General features: G+C 43.1%; 2 protein-coding genes across 2 annotated transcripts in view; one reads left to right on the forward strand and one right to left on the reverse strand.

Moving 5' to 3' along the window:
- LOC149455939 (ribosomal protein S6 kinase alpha-5-like) overlaps positions 1 to 26,035 on the forward strand; it is a 71,421-nt gene that overhangs the window by 20,418 nt on the left and 24,968 nt on the right. The window lies entirely within an intron of this gene.
- LOC149455940 (protein kinase C delta type-like) lies at positions 18,866 to 19,593 on the reverse strand. The gene is made up of 2 exons (XM_089685720.1): positions 19,471 to 19,593; positions 18,866 to 19,042 (listed from the first exon to the last, which is right to left on the reverse strand). The coding sequence occupies exons 1-2, from the start codon at positions 19,591 to 19,593 to the stop codon at positions 18,866 to 18,868; spliced, it is 300 nt and encodes a 99-aa protein (XP_089541846.1).

A 26,035-nucleotide genomic window follows, 5' to 3' on the forward strand; every position in this document is an offset into this window, starting at 1 on the left:
AAAGAATAAAAAACGGAAAAAATATGCCCGTGATCATAGAGACTACCAAGAGCAACAAGTCTTCACGTGGCAGGATAAAAAAGAAGAAAACACTACATCAGATCTTTCTTTTATACCTTATCTACTCCCGAAATCTTTAAAAACACCTCGCAATGGTCCACCTAGACATAGATTGAGATCCCATAGCCAATACATGTCACCAAGAAGGGGTAATACGAGTTATAATTACAACATATTAGTCAATAATAAATATGATCCGCTACATCCAAACTATGATGAAAATGTTGGCTCATGCAGTTTAAGGTGGCATCCCAGACAACAGAATAATAAGGTATATAATAGAGATTATTCTGGATACAGACCTGGGACTAACAAACAAAATATTAACTCTAGACCTAACTATTCCTCACCTAGAGTAAACAGAGGTAGAGCTCCACAACAATATTGGGGTAATTCAAACCAGAGATCTATTCCCCAGCAGAACAGGCCTGACAATAGGGCTACCAACTTTCCAAGAAATCATAACCATCCTCAGAATGGGCCACCAAATAGGGACTATACTCCGGTCCATTTTTTAGGAGCCAATCAGGCACGCAAAAGAAGTGCCACGGAAGAGGTAAGAGAGGAGGAAAAAGGGTCAATAAAAGAAAAAAAAGAAAGATGTGAAAAAGACAGGAATATTCAATCTGAGTGATGTAGAATTATCCACGCAAGAACTAGACTTGCTAAACAAAGGACTTAATTTTGCCCCTAAGAAGTCTTTAAACAAATTCCAGACTTATATAGACGTTAGAAAATTCATCAGACAACTATCACTCAAGAAATATTTTTCTAACAATCCCATTATTCATAATGCAGAAGCAAACGGAAATATCAATTCAAATCTCCGGAACGCTTCTTTATTTAACCCACCCTCACAGTCAACGCCTACATTAATACTTTTAGAGATATGGTTTTTAAAGATCTCGAGACTATAAAAATAAAACCTATTAAACACCATGACTCATCCCAACAGGCTATTGATGCTCTGTTGAAAAGGAAAGACCTTGTGGTTCATCAAGCGGATAAGGGGGGAGGGGTAGTAATCCTGAGCAAAACTAACTACATGAAAGAGGTTTACAATATCTTGAATGATAATAACACATATCTTCCCTTACAAAGAAATCCTGTGGGCCAATTCAAAAAACAACTGAAAGTAATTATACAACAGGCCTATGATGATAACATTTTCACTAAAAAAGAGAAACTCTTTCTTTGCCCCACAGCCCCAAAACTACCAATAATGTATATACTACCGAAAATACATAAAGATCCCATGAATCCCCCCCGGGAGACCATTTATTAGCGGCATTGGGTCACTCTGCTCAAGAGCAGGGCAATATATCGATCATTTTTTACAACCGCTGGTAACTAGGACCCCCGCTTACTTGAAAGACACAAAACAAGTGCTCCAAAAAATTAAACAAGTGACTTTGAATACTGATACTTTTTTAGTCACAGCAGATGTAACCTCGCTGTACACTAGCATTAATCATGCTGACGACATGGAGGCTGTGAAATTTTATTTAAATGATTTTAATGGGATGCTCAGTTCACAAAAAGATTTTATATTAATTTTATTGGACTTTGCAATGACTAAGAACTATTTCTGGTTCGACCAGAAGTTTTATTTGCAAACAAAGGGCGTTGCAATGGGGGCTAAATTTGCCCCCAGCCTGGCCAATCTCTTCATGGCCAGGTGGGAGGAGGACATCATCTATGGAAGAGAATGGCCCGAACTCTCTTTCTACAAAAGATACATAGATGATGTCCTCCTCATTTGGGATGGTGACGAACAATCTTTATTGAATTTTTTGGGCACTTTGAACAATAATTCATTAAATATTAAACTCACTTACAACTATAGTAAACACAGCGTTAACTTTCTGGATGTTTCCTTATTTAATCAGAGCGGTAGAATAATAACTGAATCTTTTTTTAAACAAACTGATCGTAACAGTTACATACCGCTGGATAGTTGTCATCACCCTGTTTGGTTACAAAACATACCCAAGGGGCAATTTACACAAATTAGGAGAAATTGTACCAATATTGACACTTATTATGCCCAAGCCTCCATTATAAGGGACAAGTTCATTGAAAAAGGATATAATGAACGGAAATTAAATCAAATATTGGATGAAATTGGCAACGCCAACAGGGAAGAGATTGTTAGTGAGACAAAGACAACAAAAAATTTGCCCGTTCGTCACTGATTTTTCCATTCAATATAAAGCCATTATTAAAATTATTAACACCAATTGGAAAATCTTAAAATCAGACCCTATTTTAAATCGCATTTTACCTGAAAAGCCAGAGATTCGTTTCAGAAAAGCCATGCCCTTGAGAAACCGAATAGCCCCAAATATAATTAATTCCCCTTCCAATACTAGCTTCTTTTCAGAAATGAAAGGCTTTTTCCCTTGCCGTAAATGTATTATTTGTAGATGCAGTAATCATACCAAAAAAGCAGATTGTTTCAACTCCACCACTAAAGGAAACACATATAAGATTAACAATTTCATTACGTGTAATACTAAACACGTAGTCTACTTGCTGCAATGTCCCTGTAAGTTGCATTACGTTGGTCCAACTACGAGAAGACTCAGGGACAGACTAAGGGAACATGTAAACAATATTAAAAAAGGGTTCAAAGAACATTCCCTATCCTTACACTACAGAACTTGTCATAATAGGGACCCTACCTCGCTCATCTTCATGGGCATTGGGATTATAAAAACACATTGCAGGGGATTTAACAAGAAACGAGCGGTTTCGCAACTAGAATCCAAATAGATCTTTGAACTGGATTCTTTACATCCTAAGGGGCTGAATATAGATTATGACATGAATTGCTTCATTGATAATAGCTACTGAATTTCTGAATACTATACATATTTTGTAACCATGATGCATCTCCTGATGATCTTTTTAACATATATATTTTAATATATTTATAAAACATTTTTTTGGGAAATTGTCGATTACTATTATCTTATTAGTTTTTATGATTCATATTTAAGATGTTTTAGTGTTATTATACAAATTTTCTGATGGCCTTTTTTATGGTTCTTAGCCCTTTATATTGCTTATTTACGAGCAAATACCTGTTTTATTATATATATTTTCTCTTACTGGATTTGATATATATACAAATATACACAATTTTTATTTGTGTTATCTAAAGATGGCTTATGCTTTTTATTACATTCCATGATTTTAACATGATGCTTATGTATGTTTTAGCTTTTATCGCTATTTTTGACTGCCCATGTGATTTTAGTCTTTTTATATTGTTTTATACACACATTTGCTCACCAGTGCATATACTTGCCGAACATTCATAATTGATGTCTTTAATTGGGAACATAAACTTCATTTTTTATATTCTGGAAGTATATTATTTATAAACATTGACGAATTGACTTATAATTAGTTTAACATAAATTTACATATATGATGGGTCGGAACATTTCACCCATTATTTATATCCTCTGTTATAAATATCCTCTCTTGTCCACCAACAGATGACTATAGATACATCTGTTTTAATCTTTTATAAGAGTCCCACAGACCCCCTGAATATAGATATGGCATTAATTGTTCCATTGCAGCACATCACAGCCTGTTTTCATAGTTTTTACACTATGTCCTGGTGAACATGTGGTGTTTGTGTCTTTTACTACCAATAAAATGGCGACGCTGTGCATGCAGACAATTTTTGGGACCGACTGTGAAATCATGGTCCACAACAATATGGCGCCCGCGATCTGCGCATGTGCCGGATGCAGACAAGATGGCGGCAACGAGTGATCGTGTGTGCCGTTCTTCTGCCAGCTTTAGCGCTAAGAGGGGCACTCGTTTCTGCCCACTCTCACATCCCCTAAGTCTGGGCAACATCCATACACCGATGCATATGGAAAGGTGTATGGTAATTTTATTATGGGCAGTATAGATGCATTGGACTACAACAAAAGGGTGCCGACGCACTGTGCATGCGCCGGCAAAATGGCGGCTGCTAAATGCAGTTTATGCCATTTTTTGCCTATAAATAGAGCTGTACTGACATCTGGTGCTGTAAGCCTGCACCCTATGATTATGTGCTTCGCACGAAACGCGTCAAGGTAAGGGCCTACAGCATCCTGACGTCCCCGCCGCCGTTTGGCGGCCATATTTATTCACATGGTCAGTTTCTTGATTTATTCTTTGTATGAATTTTATCTTTGTTGGAATAAAATTACCCCATTGAATGCAGTATCACGCTATGTGGCATTATTCTTTGGTTGCCTGCCAGTTTCACCACTTGCAGAGACCAGTTTAGAGTTGTCCTGAGACCGTGATATCATTAGAGGGGTTCTCAAAGACACAAGCGTGGGAACCTGACTACGCCTGGAAGTGATTATCCTGACTGACCTGATGAGAGGAGTATGATCTCAAATGCGTTTTGATAACGCACTTCTGGTGAGTGCGCAATTCATTCATATATTTTTACGATCTTTCCATACCACCAAATGGAAGGAACTACAATCCTTGAATTGTGACTTATTAGAACTCAGAGTTTACAATCTGTAATTCAGTGACTTTAACCACTCACATGTGGTAACATACTATTGTCTGTACTCATATTTTTTATTTATATTATTTTTATTCAGAACATTTTGGTATTCACATTATTACTTTTTTATACACAGCGCTGCACTATTCTCTATATACAATTCAGATGTATGTTGGTTCTATGTATCCCAATACAAAGGATTGCAATACTAATACAGGCATACCTCGGTTTACCAACACCTCAGTTAATGTAATTTTCGGTTTACGAATGAAAATCCATTGAAAATAATGCCTCGGTTTACACAATTGTTAATTTTTTTCGCAATGCAAAGTGTACGTCGGCGCTGATTTTTTAATTGCAAATGCCAGCCTTTTTTTTTCTTCACTATAGTTCACAAGCTTATCTATCACTTTCCCCGAATTCACAGAAAACTTTGTATCTTTTAATAAACTATAAGTAAACATTGTTTCCTTTAGGGATATAAACGCAAAGAAAACTTTCTCTTTTAGCTGGGGGAAGTGACAGCTGAATTTCTGAGCTATAGTGAAAAAAAAAAAACGTGACACTTACATTTAAAATAAAAACCGGCACCACAATAACTAAAAAAAGGCGTGGGGTCCCCCCTCCTATCTACACCAAGCCCTTCGGGTCTGGTATGGATTTAGAAGGGAACTTCCATGCCAAAATTAAAAAAAATGGCCCGGCAGGTCAGGAAAGGGGGGGATGAGCGTGCGCCCCCCCCCTCCTGAACCATACCAGGCCACGTGCCCTCAACATGGGGGGGTGCTTTGGGGCAGGGGGGCTCCCCCCAAAGCACCTTGTCCCCATGTTGATGGGGACAAGGGCCTCTTCCCCACAACCCTGGCTGGTGGTTGTGGGGGTCTGTGGGCAGGGGGCTTATCGGAATATGGAAGCCCCCTTTAACAAGAGGGCCCCCAGATCCCGCCCCCCCCTACGTGAATGAGTATGGGGTACATGGTACCGCTACTCATTCACAAAAAAACAAAAACTGTAGTGTAAAAAAAGACAGGACATGGTCTTTGACAAGTCCTTTAATAAAAGCAAAATCTAAAAGAATGTCCCCCGAAGTAGATCCAACATGAATCACGGTGTAAAGCGCTGCCGACCCGATAAAAGAAAAAAAAAAAAAGGTTCTGTTCCCGACGATGGCTGTCCAGCCCTCTGATGTTGGTAGGGTGACAGCTCTTAAATATGTAAGGGGCGGGGCCACCCAGGGACATCACACATGTGACCCCACCCCATGTGACATCATTGATGTCACATGGGGCGGGGTCACTCAGATGATGTTCCCGGGTGGCCCCGCCCCTTACATATTTAAGAGCTGTCAACCAAGCTCACAGCAGAGGGCTGGGCAGCCATCGTCGGGAACGGAATATTTTTTTTTCCTTTTTCGGGTCGCGGGCAGCGGTCTTCGTTATTGACGTTTGATCTACTTGGGGGTGCTGTCAGGGATCCCAGATCTTTCCATTGCGCACGGGTCTGCGCATGTGCGGTATGCCAGGCCGCACTAGCATGCGAGCATTAGGACCTGGGCACCCGCAATGGCAGCAGCGCTCGCGCATGCGCACTCGCGATCTGGACATGTACCTGGCACCAATGAGGGTGCAGGGCACCCTATTTAAACAGGTCAGGTCTGTGCACTAGTTGCCGTATGGTCTTACCTGTATCCTGTGTTTCCTGAAGTAGATTGCCTTGTTGCCGACCCTGCCTGACCTTGATTCGCTGACTGTCTCCTGCTCTGATCCTTGGCTTGTCTGACCATTCTCCTGTCTAATCCTGCACGTTTTGATCTCCTGTTACCGAACCCGGCTTGTGACCAGTTTATTCTTCTGTCTACTGTGTTGTACCTTTCTGCCTCCACCGCTACCGACCCGGCCTGCCCGACTCTGCTCTCTCTACCTCCTTACATCAGGCTCTCGCCTGCTATACACCTATGGCAAGTGCTTCTACCACAGCTGAGTGCACCCAGGGGCCTGCTCCAAGTCCATCCCCACCATCAGAGGCCCTGGTGAACAAGCAGGTCGGGGCTTAGATTCCGCGACTTGGGGAATTCCGGTCTGTTGAACGCTAGAGGCTACCACCGGCAGGTCCATAACAGGGGCATTCTTTTAGATTTTTCTTTTATTAAAGGACTTGTCCGTGTCCTGTCTTTTTTTACACTACACTTTTTGTTTTTTTTTTGTGAATGAGTAGCGGTATCATGTACCCCATACTCATTCACGTGGGGGGGTGCCAGGATCTGGGGGCCCTCTTGTTAAAGGGGGCTTCCAGATTCTAAGTCCCCTGCCCGCAGACCCCCACAACCACCGGTCAGGGTTGTGAGGAAGATGTTCTTCTCCCCATCAACATGGCGACAAGGTGCTTTGGGGGGGAGCCCCCCTTGCCCCAAATCACCCCCCCCATGTTGAGAGCATGTGGCCTGGTATGGTTTAGGAGGGGGGGCACTCGCTTGCCCCCCCCCTTTCCTGACCTGCCGGGCTGCATGCTCGGATCAGGATCTGGTATGGATTTTGGGGGGGACCCCAAGCCATTTTTTCTTTTTTTATTCTGGCGTGGGGTTACCCCTTAAGATCCATACCAGACCTGAAGGGCTTGGTATGGATGGGAGGGGGGACCCCACACCGTTTTTTATATTTTTTTTAATTGCAGACCTTTATTTTTAGAGTCAGCTGTCAAAATATATATTACCTAGACCTTCGAAATATGTAAAACCATTACAGAAATAATTATAAAGGATAAGAAACAAAAACAGAATCAATAGAACTAAGGAAGTCAAATTGGAATACATAAAGATATGCCTAGCTACAAATAGTGCTGTTTGTTAAACACAGTAGACGCGATCGAGTGCCGTCTGTCAGAGGACTCCCGGTCTCGTCACGGTGAATCTTCCCTAGGTGCCGTCGCCAGACTCCACTGTAAGCCATAAATCCTCTTCCAGGCGCCACACAGATTCTCCAGACGTCCTCAGCATACACCAGCCAGACACAGACTCCCTGTCACTTCCTGCTCTTCCTGCATTTACAGTTCACTATGATCCTTCTAAGGGTTCTACTCAGCCCCTAAATTAGCATTAATTAAACTTTCTAAGGTAAAAAAGCATTAGTCTTGTCTTAGTAAACTTCAATGCAAAATCGATTCTTGTACTTTGCTGCCATCTACTGACCAAAGAGCATATTGCAGGCATATTACAGTTTAACATTGCACATCAGTATTTATCCATGCCCCACACCCTTACACAGATGCGCATTTATATCCATGCACAGACGCTGGAAAAGCGTCTAGTTCTTGACTGTCATAAATTCCTTTGAAAAACTATTTTTTACACATTTAAATTTTTTTTTAAAATGTAAGATATTGTGAAGTCCCGATATTTGTGAAAGCAAATTTCAATGTGAACATGCTCTACAGGCTTCAGAAACAAAAAAATACTTAAAGCATATTTTTTAAACTCAAAGTTAGTTATAAATTTAGGCCAAAATGTATTCTGCTACATGTTTTTGGTAAAAAAAATCCCAATAAGTGTATATTGATTGCTTTTTGTGAAAGTTATAGCGTCTACAAACTATGGTATAGATTTATGACATTTTTTGCTATACAGCGCTGCGCTAGTTTAACGGACAATTGCGCGATCACGCAATACGGTACATAAATGAAATTTATGTCCTTTTTTTAACACAAATAGAGCATTCTTTTGGTAGTATTTGATCACATGTGCACTTTTTATTTTTGGCGCTATAACCAAAAAAGTATTGAAGAAAAAAATTTATTTTTGAAAAAAAATATTTTCTCATTTTGGTCATAAAAAATATCTAAAAAAACTAAAATTTCGTCATAAATTTAGGCCAAAATGTATTCTGCTACATGTTTTTGGTTAAAAAAATCCCAATAAGTGTATATTAATTGCTTTTTGTGAAAGTTATAGCGTCTACAAACTATGGTATAGATAATGGAATTTACACAGCTTTCACTTTCTGACTGCTTATCAGATTTCTTGAGGTGCTAAAATACCAGGATAGTACAAACACCCTCAAATGACCCCTTTTCGGAAATTAGACACCCTAAGCTATCTGCTGAGAGGCATATTGAGTCCATGTAAGATTTATTTTTTTCCACAAGTTTCTGGAAAATGACAAAAACATTTTTTTTTTTTTTTACACAAAGTTGTCATTTAAATGATTTATTTCTCGCACAAGCCATGGGTATATGTGGAATTACACCCCAAAATACATTCTGCTACTTCTACTGAGTATGGGGATACCACATGTGTGAGACTTTTTGGGAGCCTAACCACATACAGGAGCCTGAAATCCAATGACCACTTTGAAAGCCTGAAGGTGCGTAACTTCCTCATTTCACTTCCTCAATACCTATCACAGTTTCAAAGGCCCTGACATGCCAGGATAGCCCCAAACCCCCCCAAATGACCCCTTTCTGGAAAGTAGACACCCCAAGGAATTTAAAAAGAGGCATAGTGAGTATTTTGCAGATCTCATTTTTTCTCACAAGGTTTTGAAATATAAAAAAAATAGAAAAAATAAGTTTTTGTTTTTTTTCTTCATTTTCCAAAACCTCGTGGCAACAAATGAGATCTGCAAAGTACTTACCGTGCTTTTTATCAAATTCCTTGGGGCGTCTACTTTCCAAAAAGGGGTAATTTGGGGGGGTTAGGTGCTATCATGTCACTTCAGGGCCTCCGAAACTGTGATAGGTAGTCTGGAAGTGTAATGAGGAAATAAAGCCCTTTAAAAGCCTGAAGTTGCTTATTGGATTTTGGGGTCCTGTACTTGGCTAGACTGCCAAAAAGTCTCTCACATGTGGTACCCCCATACTCGGAAGTAGCAAACTGTATTTTGTGGAGATAGTTTGGGGTGACTACTTTCCAAAAAGGGGTCTTTTTGGGGGGTGGGGGCATTTTTTGCCCAGCATTTGAAGTTTATGCCACACATCATTCACTCTTCTAACCACCTGAAGACCAATAATCCTAAATAAAAAGGTATGCGCTAATAACAAACTTATACAAAAGTGTATATCATAATTCAAAAAACAGTGTTTTAAATAAATAATTATAGTGTCCAAACATAAATACCGCCCCTTGATGACGTCGGTGTGACGAAACCGGTTGGGCGTAGCCTACTTGATGTGGACGTTAGAGAGCCTTGCTGTTCTGTGCGGTGAGCGGTAACTGTATCTCAACCCTTTTTTGCGATTGAAGCTGGTGTCTGTTGGACACCTTGTTTGTGAGTTTCCTTATACCGTTTTTATTAAAGAGATAAATGAAAAAAACGTATTGCACCATTATGTTCTCTTTTTTGTCCCTGAGTGTACTGCATGCTCTCATGGAGGTATGAGAAAGAGTGGAGAAGTTCATCATAAGAGCTTGGGCTGCAAAGTTGTTTGTCTGTGATTATTATTATCTGGAAGTATCTGAAACATCACCATATCTATTTGGACATCGGGTTCATTGCTCCCAGAGCACAAGCGCTGTTGCTGGTTTATAATCTGACCAGCCATTAGCTCTGGTGAGTTCATTTAATCTCCTTTGGTGGTGGATTTTTCACAATTGATTCAAGTCACTGAAGATATATATATATATTTTTGGACACTAATTTATGTTTGGACACTATAATTATTTATTTAAAACACTGTTTTTTGAATTATGATATACACTTTTGTATAAGTTTGTTATTAGCGCATACCTTTTTATTTAGGATTATTGTTGCCAAAATTTATTTTGGGTGGGATATGCTGCTGAGATTTTGATGTTTTTTGTAAGTGGCGCTTTTTTCTTTTTTAATTTGGCACCTGAAGACCAAGCCTTTTTGTTCACATGAAAAAAATCTGTATTTTTTGCTAGGAAATTAATTTAAACCCCCAAACATTATATATTTTTTTTTAAAGCAGACACCCTAGTGAATAAAATGGTGGGTACTAAAATTTTTTATGGCACATAGTACTCGCGCAGCGATTTTTCAAAAGCAATTTTTTTTTTAAAAATACTTTTTTTACTTTTAATGCACAAAAACACAATATATTGGCCAATTGTTTGGTAAAATATAAAGGATAATGGTATGCCGAGTAAATAGATACCAAACATGACATGCTTTAAAACTGCGCATGCCCCGTTCAATGGCGACAAACTGCAAACATTTTTAATATCCATGGGCAGCGCTTTAAAAGCCACCATTTTAGGTCTAATGTTAGAATTACTGCCCTTGATCTGACGTTCACGGCAATACCTCACATGCATGGTGCAACCGCTGTTTACATAACGGCACAGGGTCAAGGCTTGTGCACACAGGTGTGCGCGCATGGGAGGGGCAATTTTTTTTTTTTTTTTTTTAGTTATTTTGATTTTTTTAAAATTATTTTTACATTGTACCTTTCATTTTTTTTATCACTTTTAGTGCTATTACAGGGAATGCAAATAACCCCTATAACTTCAATGGGCATTGTCATATTCTTTTTTGAGAACTCTGGGGTCTATCAGACTCTAGATATCTCCTCTGCCCTTACATTATCTAATCAAACCAAAATCTGTGTGATCAGATGCTTTCCCAATTTACAAATGACGCTGTTTATATCCTGCGAAACTGAAGTGATGAAATGCTTGTAGCTTCCGAATTCTTAGACTAAAGAGATGATTGGCACCATTCTGGTCTCCAATCAGCTCTATGGTCAGCTGGGAGAAACACCGGCTGCATTCTCAGGTTCCCCTGATGGCACAGACTGCCCGAGAAGGCCGCGGGGGAGGGGGGACATCATCTCCCACTGCTTGTAAAAGCAATCTTGCAGCTAATTAGCCACTAAGATTTCTTTTACATGAAAGCCAATCACCGGCTGAAAAAAACTATACCAGGATGATGCCTGCAGCTGTAGGCATCATCCTGGTATAACCATTCAAATCCAGTGATGTACCAGTACATCGCTGGTCCTTGTTGGTTATATATGCTATGTTCTTTTTTTTTTTTGTATGCAGCCAGGGGACTGAATGAAAAAATGAGAAGAAATCTCTGCCAGAAAAAGTGTGTGGTATGCCCACCATTAGAATATACCGCCCTGCATCCACCCACTTCTAATGGTGGGCACACACTAGGTCACACTTTGCCACAAGTGCCAGTTCCAAGATTGAATAAATGTCTAAATAGTGGCACGCTTGAATAAAAAGTGTCCAAGTATAAGTGGTACCCCATATGGAGAAATGATGACACCAAGTCCCAAACTATCTTGCCACTGCTCCCCATGTAGTCTGGGCATCCGGGCGGGCTCCACGTGACTATCTTTTCCCTCGTAAATCCGAAACTTATAAGTATAGCCTGTTGTCCTCTCACAGGTCTTCTACATCTTGACCCCATATCTGGCACGCTTGCTGGGGAGAAATTGTTTGAATGCAAGGCGGCCAGAAAAATTAATAAGGGACTCCTCAACGCAGATGTTTTGCTGGGGAGTATAGATATCTGCAAATTTTAGGTTAAGGTGATTTGCGAGGGGCGGAATTTTGTGGAGCCGGTCAAATTCAGGGTTACCCCGAGGATGACAGAGTGTATTGTTGCTGAAATGCATAAAACACATTATACTCTCATATCTAAGCCTGGCCATGGCAGCAGAGAACACAGGCATATGATGAATCGGGTCTGCGGACCAATAAAACCGCAATTCATTTCTTTTAGTAATGCCCATGGTGAGGGTTAGGCCCCAAAAAAATGTAAATTTGAAAACCATAATGAGTTTCCATGCGAATGGTCTGGCAAGGTTTGAATTTGGGTTGGCGGCGATACTGGTACTCGCCAGTTCACCAAAAGGTAGCGCGGCACTAGTACTGGCACTCTGCTGCATATGAGAGTCATCAAAATTTACCGGCAAGTGCTAACAGAGATCAGGCCTGATTCTGCGAACACTGCGGTTTTGTGTGCAATGTATCAAGTGTCAGTGACCTACTGACACTGCACTTGCTGGGGGAGAAGGGGGGGTAAGCGTAGGGGCTAAATGCAGGTGTTGGCAGGTGCCGGGGGCTGATCCCGCTAACGCTGCGTTTTTGGGGAAGCTATACTAATGTGAACGCTGGTATAGTGCTGACCTGATCAAAGATATTGACCCGTTCAGACACTATACTAGCAATGGAGGTTTATTGTGCATGAGCGTGCTCCTGGCAATCAAGGGGTTAAATGTGATGACTGGTGTACTGACGGGCAATCTGACGCTATCTGGGAGCGCAAATCACGTATATATATATATGTGTGATTTTGCGTACCCATGCCGCCCTGTAGCAGTATTTCTGCTGTAGGGTGGTCAGGAAGCGGATACAGAAGAGGTTTGTGTTACGGCGCTGCGTTACTTTAACTGACAATTGCGCGGTCATGCAACACTGCACCCAAATTAAATTTACATCCTTTTTTTCCCACAAATTTAGCTTTCTTTCGGTGGTATTTGATCGCCTGTGCGTTTTTAATTTTTTGCGCTATAAAAAAAAAGGCTGACAATTTTGAGAAAAAAAAAACATATTTTGGACTTTTTGCTGTCCATTAAAAAAAATTCAAAAATCTAATTTTGTCACAAATTTCATCCAAAATGCATCCTGCGACATGTCTCTGCTAAAAAAAAATCCCAATACGTGTAAATTAATTGGTTTACATGAAAGTTATAGCGTTTACAAATGGCAGGAAAGATACTGGGTTTTTAAATTTTTTTTATACTAATAATGGCGGCGATCAGCGACATATGGCGGCGATGAGCGACTTATGGCAGGACTGCGGCGGACATTTTGACACTGGGGGGGAACTGACTTGGGGTCACTGACATCCCTAGTGACACCAATACAGTGATCAGTGAAGAAAAAACCCACTGACACTGTACTAATGTCACTGGGGAGGAAGGGGTTAACATTTTTAGTGTTAACTGTGTGAGGGGAGTGTTTTACCAGGGGGCGGGGGGGAAGGGGTGCTGGATGGGGACAGGCTGATCGAGAGAGAAACTCTTCTCTCCCTCTTCAGCTTGTCAGGGGCTGACAGGCAACTGTCAGCGATCACCGCTAATCGCGGGGAAACGGCCGGTAATGACCAGCCGTGACCCGGCAGCGGAGACCCGCTGCTGACACCTGCGGGACAGGTAGGGCGGGCGCGCGCCCCCTACCTGTTTTGCAAAACCACGTTTTAAAACGTGGTTTTGCACAGCTGTGCCGACCTGCAAACGTACTAATGCAGTGGCTGGGGCTGAAGAAGTTAAAGGATTTTGAAAGCAACCATATCCCACTTTACCAGATATGTTGCCTTGCCCTTTTTAAAGTGTAATAAAGTCTTCCTGATTGTTTAAGAAAAAAAAAGTGCTCCGTGTAGCTTTAAGTCATAATGTACTTGTATGCACTGCATGCTTTTACATTATTACAAACCTACCCTTAATGGAGCTCTCCAGCGCTGCACTTTCATAGCTCTCCCAGGTCTCCAGGACTTTCGTCTTCTCTTGGTCTTCCGAGTTTTGTATCTTCGGCTGTTTGAACGGCCGAGCTGAAGTGACGTCACTCCCATGCATGCGAACAGGAGTCGCATCACAGATAGCGGACTGTAAACTTGGTCTGAGCCGTGCATATGTGGTTTATATCACATTACCTGCTGACAGGAGGGGGGGGGGGGGACATTTATGACACAAGAGAATCTTCTGTTATGCAATCCCTGTCTGTCAGCGGGTTTTATGATTCTGGACTTTACTACCACTTTAACCTTCCGGTCAGAGGCGGCATAGAATTGATTGAAGCCAAATGCCAACTTAGTATGATACAAAGCACAGAAAGAATCAGCCTGTACTCTTCCTGTGAGGTACACTAGAGTCACGATACTTACCCTGACATCTAGTAATAGTTGTCGGCACACACCAGGTACACAATAAAAAACAACTTCTGTTGGAAAACTGATAAAACACTGCAAGGCATTTTGTATTTTGTGCCCTTTCCTGAAACTCTACAATCAATATGACTTGCCAGATCCAGGATCAAGACACATTATATAAAATAGCTGGGCTTGGCTGAGTCTACCCTAGATTGACTTCCCCACTCCTATTTACCCCAGACTGACCCCTCCACTGCCACTATACCCCAGACTTATTCCTTGACCTCCCTCTACCCCAGACTGATCCCTCCATCCCCCCCCCCCGATCTTTACCAGACTGACCCCCACCCCAAACTATCGCAGACTGAACCCCCAACCCCATTTACCTCAGACTTACACCCTCCTTATCTACCCCTGACAGACCCCCCCACCACCCTCTATCACAGTGTGATCCCACTGAGCCCCTACCCTCATCTACCCCAGACTGACCCCCCTCCACCCCCACAGAACTCTTAAGCACCCTTTACCCCTGACTGACCCTCCCCCACCCCCATCTACCGCAGACTGGACCCCTACCCCCCACCTACCCCTGACTTACCCCACCCACACAAATCTAACCCAGACTCATCCCCCTCCTAACCCAGACTGATCCCCTCCACCCTCATTTACCCAGACTGACCCTCTCTGCCCCACCTACCCCAGAATGACCCTCTCCACCCCCATCTACCAAAGACTGAAACCCTTTTCCCCATCTACCCCAGACAACCCCCTCTACCCCAGACTAACTCCCTCCACCTCTGTCTAACCCAGACTGACTCCCTCCACCCAATCTACCCCAGACTGACCCCCTCAACCCCCACTTTACTCCAGACTGACCCCCCACCTATCTCAGACAGAACTCTTAACCACCCTCTACCCCAGACTGACCCTCCCCTACCCACCACAGACTGGAACCCTCCCCCCTATCTACCCCACCCACACAAATCTAACCCAGACTCATCCCCCACCTACCCCAGATTGTCCCCCTCTACCCCCATTTACCCAGACTGACCCTCTCCACCGTCACTATACCCTAGACTGATTCCTTCACCTCTCTCTACCCCAAACGGATCTCTCCACCCCTATTTACCCTAGACTTACCCCCCCACCCCAATCTACCCCAGATTAACCCCCCCCACCACCATCTACCTCATACTGACCCCCCCACCCCCATCTACCTCAGACTTGTACCCCCATCCTTATCTACCCCTGACAGACCCCCCTTCCACAGTGTGATACCACTAACCCCCACCCCCATTTATCCCAGACATCTATCCCCATCCCCATTTTACCCAGAATGACTCACCTACCCTAAACTTACCCCACCCATCTCATCCCCAGACTGACCCACCCCCATTTACCCGAGGCTAACCCCCTCCCAGACCCCCATCTACCCCAGGCAGACCTACCCCCCAGACCGCCATGTACCGCAGACTTACCACCCACAACCTTCTAGCACTGTCTCGGTCTGAAATGCCTTGCAGTGACTTATGTTTTCCATAAGCTACAACCTGGTGTGTATGGCTTTATTTCATCTTCATCATGGCTCGCCATTCGTCACTGACAAAGGAAAAGCCATTAAAAAGCTTTTGTTCCTCAGCTGTAATAGGTTCATAAGGTTCTTCTTCTTCGTCCATGTCATTCATTAGGTCTTCCAGCTTTATCGTCTGTCTTGTCATGTCTCTGAAGCCCTGTAAAAGAGAAAGCAATGAGACCCACTATTCAATGAAATGCCTCTATGACTTATGGGAACAATTTCCCCCTGTATGTAACCAAGTTCATAGGGCTGTGAGATATTAGATATCAGTCACCACTATGCATAAGAAAGGATATGGATTTTCCAATATTAGAATTGTGCAAACTCACTTCCACTCTATCCAAAACTAAAAAAAAAGGTTTGCCTTTTAGTTTTACTAAGGTGTAATTCCAGGCTATATATATACTTTTTGTTTTCAGGCCATTCACATAATCTGGCTACCCTGTGTCAGCCAGCGGTGGCTGCAGGGGAGAGGAGTGAGCACAACAAAGGTTGTGTCATATAAGCCTATGTGTGATGTCACCACTTCCAGGCATTCCAGCCATTGTCAGAGCTCTTTCCTCTCCTTTGTATCCGCTGCTGGCTGACACAAAGAAGTCGGATCACCTGACCTGACTGGAAAAGCCTGAAAATAGGCAAGTATGTACATCTTTTTTTTTTACATAGGTTAGTCAACATAGATTTTAGGGGGAGTAGACATTTTTATGATTAGTTAGGTTTTTAGCCTGGAAGTCTACTTGAAGCACAATGATACTTTGTCTCACAAACTTCATTTTTTCTGAACACACACACACACACACACACAGACACCTCAAAGTCTTTACTTACCTTCCGACGTATGAAAAAAGGAGGGCGTGCCTCCCCCGCTTCCAGTTCCTTCCAGTTTATGCCATTAAAAAATGGGTGATCTTGTATGTTGGCAACATGTTCTTTGCGCTGTTGTGGATCTTTGCACATGAGCTGTAGGCGAAAAAACAGAAAAACATAAGATGATTGTTATGGCACAGAATTGCTAAAAAGTCTATTTATAAAGACCTGAGACTTCCACTCTCCACACATCACAAGAAATACTCCCCACGGTGCTGGCAATTTATGTCCTAGCAATAAAAAGCAGAACGTAATGAGGAGTCTGTGATGGGTTCTCTGCATAATGCTGCAAAGAATGCTTGGTCTCATAGATGGAGAGTGATGTCACATGATGTTTCAAGGTCATGTGACAGGTTTTCGCCACCACCTTGCACACTTTTTTTTTTACAATCAGCATGAATGTGCTTCACTTTTTTCAGAGTCCCAAAGCAAATCAAGTTCAAATCACATTCATAAAGCACACTGGCTCCTTGGCTGAGCCTATAAGTGTACTTTCCCTGTCCCGCTGGGACTGTGTCACTACGTACCTTTTCCAGAAAATCCTTGAAGTTGGGGTCAGTGGGGTGCCGGAAGAATGGCACACCATCTATTATTGTTCTCGGATCACAGGCAATGCCACGGAAGGGATAATCTTTAAGGGCAGCTCTAAATAGTAAAACCCCCAACGCAAAGTAATCCGCAGCTCCATCATATGGCTGTTCGGAAAGCATCTGTGGGAAAATCGGAGAGAGAGAGAAATTAGGATCATATTGACAAAGCAGACTGGAAAGCAGAAGCATCATTTTGAACAAGGCTCCACCCAGACATTTCATTTTTAAATGTATAACTTCGTTATTTTAGCAGCATCCGACCTCTATGTATAACACAGACAAACTAGCCTTTGCACACCATCCAGTTTCACTGTCTGTACACACAGAGCTACAAGGAATATTCGCTGCCCCTTGCCAAATTGACAAGAGTGATTTTTATCCTGACAGATTCTTATTAAGAAGACTGAATGAGAATCGCATTAAAGAGAATCTGTCACCATGGAATAAACCTGTCCTAGCTGAAACTTCTTTTCAGTGCTGAAGGCTGTGATTGTTCAACCTCCAAAAGTGATGCTAGCTCCTGGGCAGGCCACAACATCAGGGCAGGCCACATATAGGGACTTGCCAGCTATGGAACTAGCACTGCTGCTGGGAGTCAGTGGCTTTCTTTAGTGCCAGATGAGACCCTCAGCTGAGACTGGTAAAGACCAAGCTGATAGATTATCTTTGTTCTAGTCAATAATTGTCCTATGTATATAGGTTCTCTATCATCTAGGCCTAATCTGGTGGATATTTGCTCATTATGTTCTATTTAATTCAGGCTTAATTTGGTCTACAATGTCTCTGTGTATACAGATTTTCTTTAAAGTTGGACAGGCCCAGTCTGGTCTTTTATTGCCATGTGTATACAGGCTTCTACAGGATTATTATGCTAGACAATTGCCCTGGGCACATTGGAAAAGTCAATTAATGTTCTTTTACTCACCTCTGGGGATGCATGAAGCGAGTGTCCACGGTCTTCTGTCACCATGTTGGATCCAAACACGTTGGTTGCTGACACACCGTAGTCGGCAATTTTTACATGACCGGTGCCATCTACAAGAATGTTATCAATCTTCAGGTCTCTGTAGAGAAAAAAGAAAAAAAAAAAAAAGTCAGATTTGCATTTCAGACAATTTTCCCCCTTTAACCCATATATCCCAATATTACTGATCCATAGAAGGATCAACAATCACAAAGCTCCATTTTCTAGCACTGCCCATACACATTACGATCCGATCCAGGAAACCATTAGTTTGTTTGATGACCTAACTGCAGTAAATGAGCTGTACTGGAAGATGAACGGGTAAGTGTACGCTCACCATTGTCCTTTCCACAAACTGGCTTTGATAGCAGTTTTGTTGTTGAGGTGGAGGGAGGGGAGCAGCGAATTGTAAAATGATTTAAGAATGTATTAAAGTAATTACCTGTGCACTACTCCTCTGGAATGCAGGTGCTTCAGACCACACAGGAGCTCCGCGGACAGAATTCTGATCATGGAGAGGTCAGCTGGCTTCAAGTTGTTTGCTATGCCCAAGGTTTCAAATGCGTCATACACATCTCCTCCTCTCAGATAGTCCATAACATAGAATAGGTAATCCTGGGGAAAGGAATATAGACAGGTTAGTGAATTAATTTTAGTTAAAAGGTCCAAATGAAAATAACATGTTATATTTTTCTACCAAAACACACTGCATGACATCTATCCATCCCATGTAGGCTATCTTCACTCCATGTACAGCTGTAGGTGACACCATTATATAATTTGTTATAGCATCTCGCTTTCAGGCAGTTGCTGTAACTACTGGATGGTTCCCTGAATAAAGCATACATGTACTAAACTTATAAGCATTGTACATTTCTTGGTAGCTTGTTTCTGGTGTCTTCTACATCTGCTTAATCTCATCATTATCAGCTTAATCTATTATTATCATCAAGCAATGTTTGTGCTCCTATATGTTACATTTATATATATACGCTATTCATACAATAATTCTGTCTTTTTAACTTTTCCAAAATTAGACTTACCTCTGTCTGAAAGGCAGCATAGGCATGGCTGCAGAAAGGACTGCCCTCTGCCATATCCAGGGCTTGGCGTTCATTGAGGACTGTGTCTGGGTTGTCATCAATTGGATTCCTCTTGTGGACCATCTTCACAGCCACCAGTCTTCCGCTGTCACGGTGTGTTGCCAGCACCACCTGTAGGAGAGAAACAGTTAGTACATCATTTTTTCCATGTGCTCTATATATAACATCATTGCTGGACCTTCCTCATGTTCAATGCTTAATTATCTTTCTTTTCCCCCTTCTTCTGACCTGTTGGTTTTGCCATCTGCAGAAATATGACCAACTGCCATTTGTGTCCTGTATACACAGACAGCCTCCGTCCTCCTTATTCAACCCACCAGGCTGATTCTTAAGCGTTGTAACCCAGAGCAACCAATCAGAATTCACTCTGCAGAAGTCAGACAAGGTGCATTCTGACTGGTTGCTGCACTGGCAGGCATAATCTGACACTCCACATTAAAATTTTCCCTTGCAGTGGGGGTGGGGTTATTCTGCACATGGTGTACAGTCTTCAGTGAGGATGGTCATCTTGTGTCCCCCAGTGTTCAGTGTCCCCTTAGCAGTTATCTTTAATCACTTACCTTCCCATAGCCTCCCTCTCCAAGTATCTTGTGAAAGATGAAGTCCTCTGGACCCAGGAAAGTCTTTTCACGTTGTTCACTCTCTGTGCTGTGGATTGTCGTCGGTCCGGTAACTCCTAGAGAAAGAAAGACATTTAATTTATTACCCCGTCACCATGCAAATCATGTTGCTGTACTTATGCCTATTGGTAATTGAAGGCTCCAAAACAGAAATAACTGCTAACAAGGAGTACAACAGACAAAAATCGCTTACTCCGGCTATAACTGATAATTCTGTTTTGCATTTAATCAGTTAAACAGATATCAAATCAATAACTAATTCTGCTGCCAACAAGGGAATCCAAAGCCTATTCAAACAGCGCCCGTCCCTGGTATACTTGGCATTTGACTGCCATCTCACCACTCTTCATGCCATGATTATAAATAAATAAAACACTCTTATTCAGAGAGTTACTGCCAGGGCGGGTAGAAATACTGTACAGAGCAGGAAGCTATTATACCTGTCAAAAGCAAGGGAGGGGTTATAACACAAACGTCCCTTTCCCAGTGACACCAACTCCCCTAATTTTTTATCCTGGCGTCATAAGGACAGGAAGCAAGGGGAAAGCTCCTCATTGGAACACGGAGAGCAATACAATACAGATGGGTTCTAACCCCTGTCTGCTCTCTCCAAAAAAAGCATGAAAAAAAACCTTTTTTGTCCATTAACGGTGACAGGAATCCTTTCACCTGAAGGTTCCCTTTCTGTATTTATCATCATGCTCTCGATACTGCTTTACAACAGAGGCATGCTGGGAGTGGGAGGGGTTAACCTGGGCCGGCCTACAGTTTGCCGTTTGACAGTGTCCTATCCATCTTAAGGCCGCAGTATAAAACAACTGTATACAGGTGTTAATGCTACTGACAGCCTGTATCATGTATGTCAAGTTTTATTTTGGCCAGAGTTACACTTTAACATTTCTAAATCCTCCCTATAACAAAGTAAATCTCTGCTGTTTGAATTCAGTTCTACTCTAATGTTGGAGTTGATGCAGAAATACCTTCCCCTCCCCCCTATATACTATATGAAAATCCATAATATTTACCTCCTTCATCTGTTCTTCCTTTCTTGGTCACAGGACACTCACATTCAGGCTCTTCATCAGATTTCCTCTTCTTGCCTCTCTGTCCTGTTTCTGTAGCGCTGTCATATCTGCGCTGGTTCCTCGCCGTCTCGCCATCTTCCTCTGAAGAGCCGTGTAGTGTCTCTCTAGCAGTATAATATCTGCTCGGCTTATCCTGATTCTGAGCATCTTCCTCTGAAGAGCTCTGTAATGTCTCTCTAGCAGTATAATATCTGCTGTGGTCCCTCGCCGTCTCGCCATCTTCCTCTGAAGAGCTCTGTACTGCCCTTTTCTTGGTCACAGGACTGTCACCGTCAGGCTCTTCATCAGATTTCCTCTTCTTTCCTCTCTGTTCTACAGAGCTCTGTCCTGTCTCTGTAGCGCGGTCATATTTGCTCTGCTTTCTCTGATCCTTGTCATCCTCCTCTGAAGAGCTGCAAGGCGTCCTTCTTTTCTTGGTCACAGGACTCTCACAGTCAGGCTCTTCATCAGATTTCCTTTTCCTGCCTTTCTGTTGTGCGGAGCTCTGTACTATCTCTGTAGCGTTGTCATTATTGCTGTGGTTCCATGGAGTCTCACCATAGTCCTCCACACAGGTCTGTACTACCTCTCTGGTCACATCAAGTACTTCCTCCTCCCTGCTCCGCTTTCTGGTGTTCACATCTGAATATTTAAATGTTGAACAACTGCTGATCTCATCTCGGTTGTCATCTTGCCTAGGTCGTGTCCGGGTGGTTGGAAAAAGAAGAGTCTTCCACCAACGCATGAATCTTGCCATTTTTTTTGTTGTATATACAACAGAATGAAATACTCTCTAGCTGTGGAATGAGACGATAAAAACGTGTCTACACTCTGCTGCGGCTAGTGAGAAATGACTGCCTACGCTCTGGAATGTAATGCTAGCCTTACTGTGTCACAGGCCCCGCCCACTCCACTGTGACTTTGGCCCCACCCACTCCACTGTGATGTTGGCCCCGCCCACTCCACTGTGACACTGGCCCCGCCCACCCCACTGTGATGTTGGCCCCGCCCACTCCACTGTGACATTGGCCCCACCCACTCCACTGTGCCTTTGGCCCCGCCCACTTCACGTGGAGCTAGACTCCGCTGTGACTTTGGCCCCGCCCACTGTGCCTGTGTTGCCACGGCAACCTTGTTTGCCACAAACAGCTGCATTTCCTCAAGTAGGATTTGCAGCACTTAGGAGAATTCTCCCTGGTGACAGCTATTATGCAAATTAGCAAAACTCAAATTCTGATTTATTACAGAAAATCAGACCGATGTCCACTCTAAGCAGACCCAGAATTAGGAAGTGGCAGAATCAGGTTTCCTTCATTTATAGATCAGGATATAACCTTGTAATAAATATGTCTCATCATGTGTGTCACCAAATATTAGATTTACTTTGTTATCAGATCCTGAATTCATAACTAAACCCTTCCATGTGCCATTCCTGCCAACCTTCTCTGACATATACTGTGGGGTTGTACATTCAAACACTATTCTGCATTATTACAGCTGTGACCTGTTCTGTGGCAGAATGTGTTTTGTAATGTGTGTCCTCCCTCTTAGATTGTAAGCTCTCAGGATCAGGGCCCTCTGATTCCTCTTGTACCAGATTGTATTGTAAGTGTAATGTCTGCCTTCCTTTTGTATAATAATAATGCGTGTTTTTCAGTCAATACATGTATATGGCTCTGACACATTCCATAGCATTGTACAGTCACATATTATAACTAATATAAATGCATATAGCTCTGATATATGCCATAGCATTGTACAACCACACACTATAATCTGGGGCATAGTTAACGGGACCCAAGGCCCCAACCACAGCATTCATCTCTGGTGCAGGTGCAGCATTTCAGTGCTAATAGGCATTCTAGAAATGTTTATTCACAGTGAAGTGTAGTAGGTCACCTCCATCACGTACCTACCTGTTCATTGTGAAAAGGCCAAGACTCGGATAGGTACTCAGTTAGGGAAGCCTACTTCCTATGTCTGGCAGCATGAAGAGAACTCTGTGCTCTGCAGTGGCAGTGTGTGGCCAGACTGGGGTACAGTGCCTGGTAGGTGACGGGCCCCTGGGCTGGAGGGGGACATATTACTGTCCTGTCTATCCTGCAGATGGTAAGATGTATCCAGTGTTGGATGCACGGCCCCAGAAACTCATGGACACACACTCAGCATTGTTCTCTACCCACGCTTGCACATTCAGCTCTCTCTTGCAGCTCAGCATTCTGTGAAAGTGATAGATGGCAGACTGCGCATTCATGGGTAGGGGACGTAGCTAAGTGTGGGGGGACAATCATATGAGCATCTGAAAAGTGATCATTAATATACAAAACAGAGCACAGCAATGTTAGCCTCTTACTGACCACATAACTCATATATAGTATTCAGTAATAAGGGCGGGCCTTCGTGACCACACACAATGCTCATACACATCCACGACGGCTGACATTTCTGTGCTCTGTGTCAGACAGCCCGTGGTCTCTAGTTATGATTGGGAGTTGGCAGGATGGACTCATCAGTACTCTGGGGAAAAGCCCCTTGGTATGTCTGCATGTGTGGCATCTCACAAAGTGCCTCCTGGGGTGTGTGATGTAGCATGGCAGGAGCCGTTTGTTACACGTTGTGACACATGTGCACTGACATCGGAAAGGGGGGGCTAGGGGGGTCATTTGGTAGAGTACTGACAGAGATTGGCAGTGTGTCGGCACATGTCCAACCTCCAGTGAAGATGGCGGATCTGGAGAAGAGCGGCTAAGGGAGAACTTCTGGTTTAACCAAGACAAGGCTGGACTCCATGGGGTAGGATGTTTTCTGAGATGGATTTTTGGGGGAGGGGTTAGACAGAATGAAGTTCCTGATTAAAGAAAAACATCACCGTAACCCCCCCACAAGACCCTCTGTATGCGCAGACACACCAATTCTCTGCCAGGTTTTAGGGACCCCCAGAGAGCTCCATGGCAGGTGTGTGTATAAGTCAGATCTCCGGCACATGCACACATCCTGCAGGTCTCTGCCAATCCTCTTTCAGAGACCCCCCCCCCCAGCCTGTATGTGAATGTGTGAGATCAGCTGCATCCCGGGGTGTCTACATCACATATCCAAGGAGTCTGTTGGTGATGTCCTGTGCATGTGCATGCAGGCTGCTGGGGCTTCTGCCAGAGACCTTTGCCGTATGTGCATGTGTGTTGGCCTGCGATATCATCCATGCCTAGGCCAAGATTTAGCAAGTAATAAACATTTTTAAAGTTTTTTTTTTTTTTAAATGTTTAAATCTTGCCCATACACTATACAATTTGATTGTACAATCTCCTTTAGATTTACCAAAACAATGTAATAGAGGGACACATCTAAATAAGCCATTCGTTTGTATCACATCAGGCTGGCCCTTGAACTACAGTTGATGGTAGATCTAAGGAAGATTGTACAATCAGATTGTGTAGTGTATGGTCACCTTAAGAGGAAGGGGGGAGAAGAGAGGATCTGAGTGCACGTTGTGGATAGGGAGGTGATTGGGAGAACTGAGCAATGGTGAACCGACTCTTTATTATAGGGAAATCTGTTATCACTGTCACAGATCACACACCACCCCGTTCACTGAATTGTATGGGATAGCAGAGATTACAGGACGTGTTAATGAGGGAATACGAGATTTCACCGGATACCGGAGATCACAGGACATGTTAAATCTCTATAATAAAATGGCCTCTGAAATCTCGTATCTCCTCAGTAGTACGGGCTGGTAAAGGTGCTCTCTCCTCCCTCACACATGTTGTTGAATACGGTATCGCCCGTTTATGTACACGGCCCCCCAATGCAGAATTCCAACCAGCAGAACAATACAGTGAGGTGTGTTGCTGTGTGTGGAAGAACGGTCCACGTACGATTTCTTGGCAGCACACCACAACACACTTTACTGCATTGTCATACATTATACTGCAGTGTATGTCTGCTGGAAGGTACATTGAGGGCCTCTAAGAACTCCCAACACTTCACATCAAACACCTTAGACCTCATTCACAGCTGAGTACACTACTGCGTCATGTTTGTTGTTCTTTTTTTGGAGCAGCACCATTTATTTGAATAGGCCTCCCTTCAGTCCAAAGAAGCTCATGGACCAGATTTTGGACATGAGCCAAGAGCGTTTTGCATTGCACATTTATCACACAGAAAAATGATGGCAGCTACCTGTGTTTGGGATCTCTTTACGTGTCTGTCCGCATTTCTTCTACACCAAAGTGTGAACGGGGCCCTGTGCTACATTGATGTGCATTGTGCTAAACATCGCTGTACGATGAATGGTCATTCATCAATATAGAGTGATTGGGCCCTTACAGGAGGATCCACCTGATAGTCAACAGAAATCACCACTAACTCTGAGATAAAGAAATAAACACACAGAGATTGTAAAATCATTTTATTGAAATATACAAAACACACTGAGGAGTGAGGAAACCAACCCCCACCATTGATACCCCTCCCCCATCACTAATACCCTCCCCCGCCCCTTCAAATACCTGGGATTGACCACCCACCCCGTCAACTACCCCAGATGGATCCCCCTGCCCCTATTTACCCCAGAGTGACCCCCCCACCCCCTCAACTACCACAGACTATCCCCCTTACCCCAATATGTCCTCCATGACCCCATTTACCCCAAAATGTCCTCCCTGCCCTCATTTACCCCAAAATGTCCTCTCTGACCCCATTTACCCCAAAATGTCCTCCCTGCCCTCATTTACCCCAAAATGTCCTCCCTGCCTCCATTTATCCCAAATGTCCTCCCTGCCTCCATTTACCCCAAAATGTCCTCCCTGCCTCCATTTACCC

Source organism: Staurois parvus, unplaced genomic scaffold (assembly GCF_062004578.1).
Source record: "Staurois parvus isolate SC_StPar_1 unplaced genomic scaffold, SC_StPar_1.0 ptg000381l, whole genome shotgun sequence".
Classification (NCBI taxonomy): Eukaryota; Metazoa; Chordata; class Amphibia; order Anura; family Ranidae; genus Staurois; species Staurois parvus.

Coding starts and splice junctions, on each gene's coding strand:
- LOC149455940 (XM_089685720.1), bottom strand. CDS start 19,593: ATGGTCCACAAGAGGAATCCAATTGATGACAACCCAGACACAGTCCTC. Junction 19,043..19,470: donor ATGCTGCCTTTCAGACAGAG/GTAAGTCTAATT, acceptor TCCTTTCCCCAG/GATTACCTATTCTATGTTAT.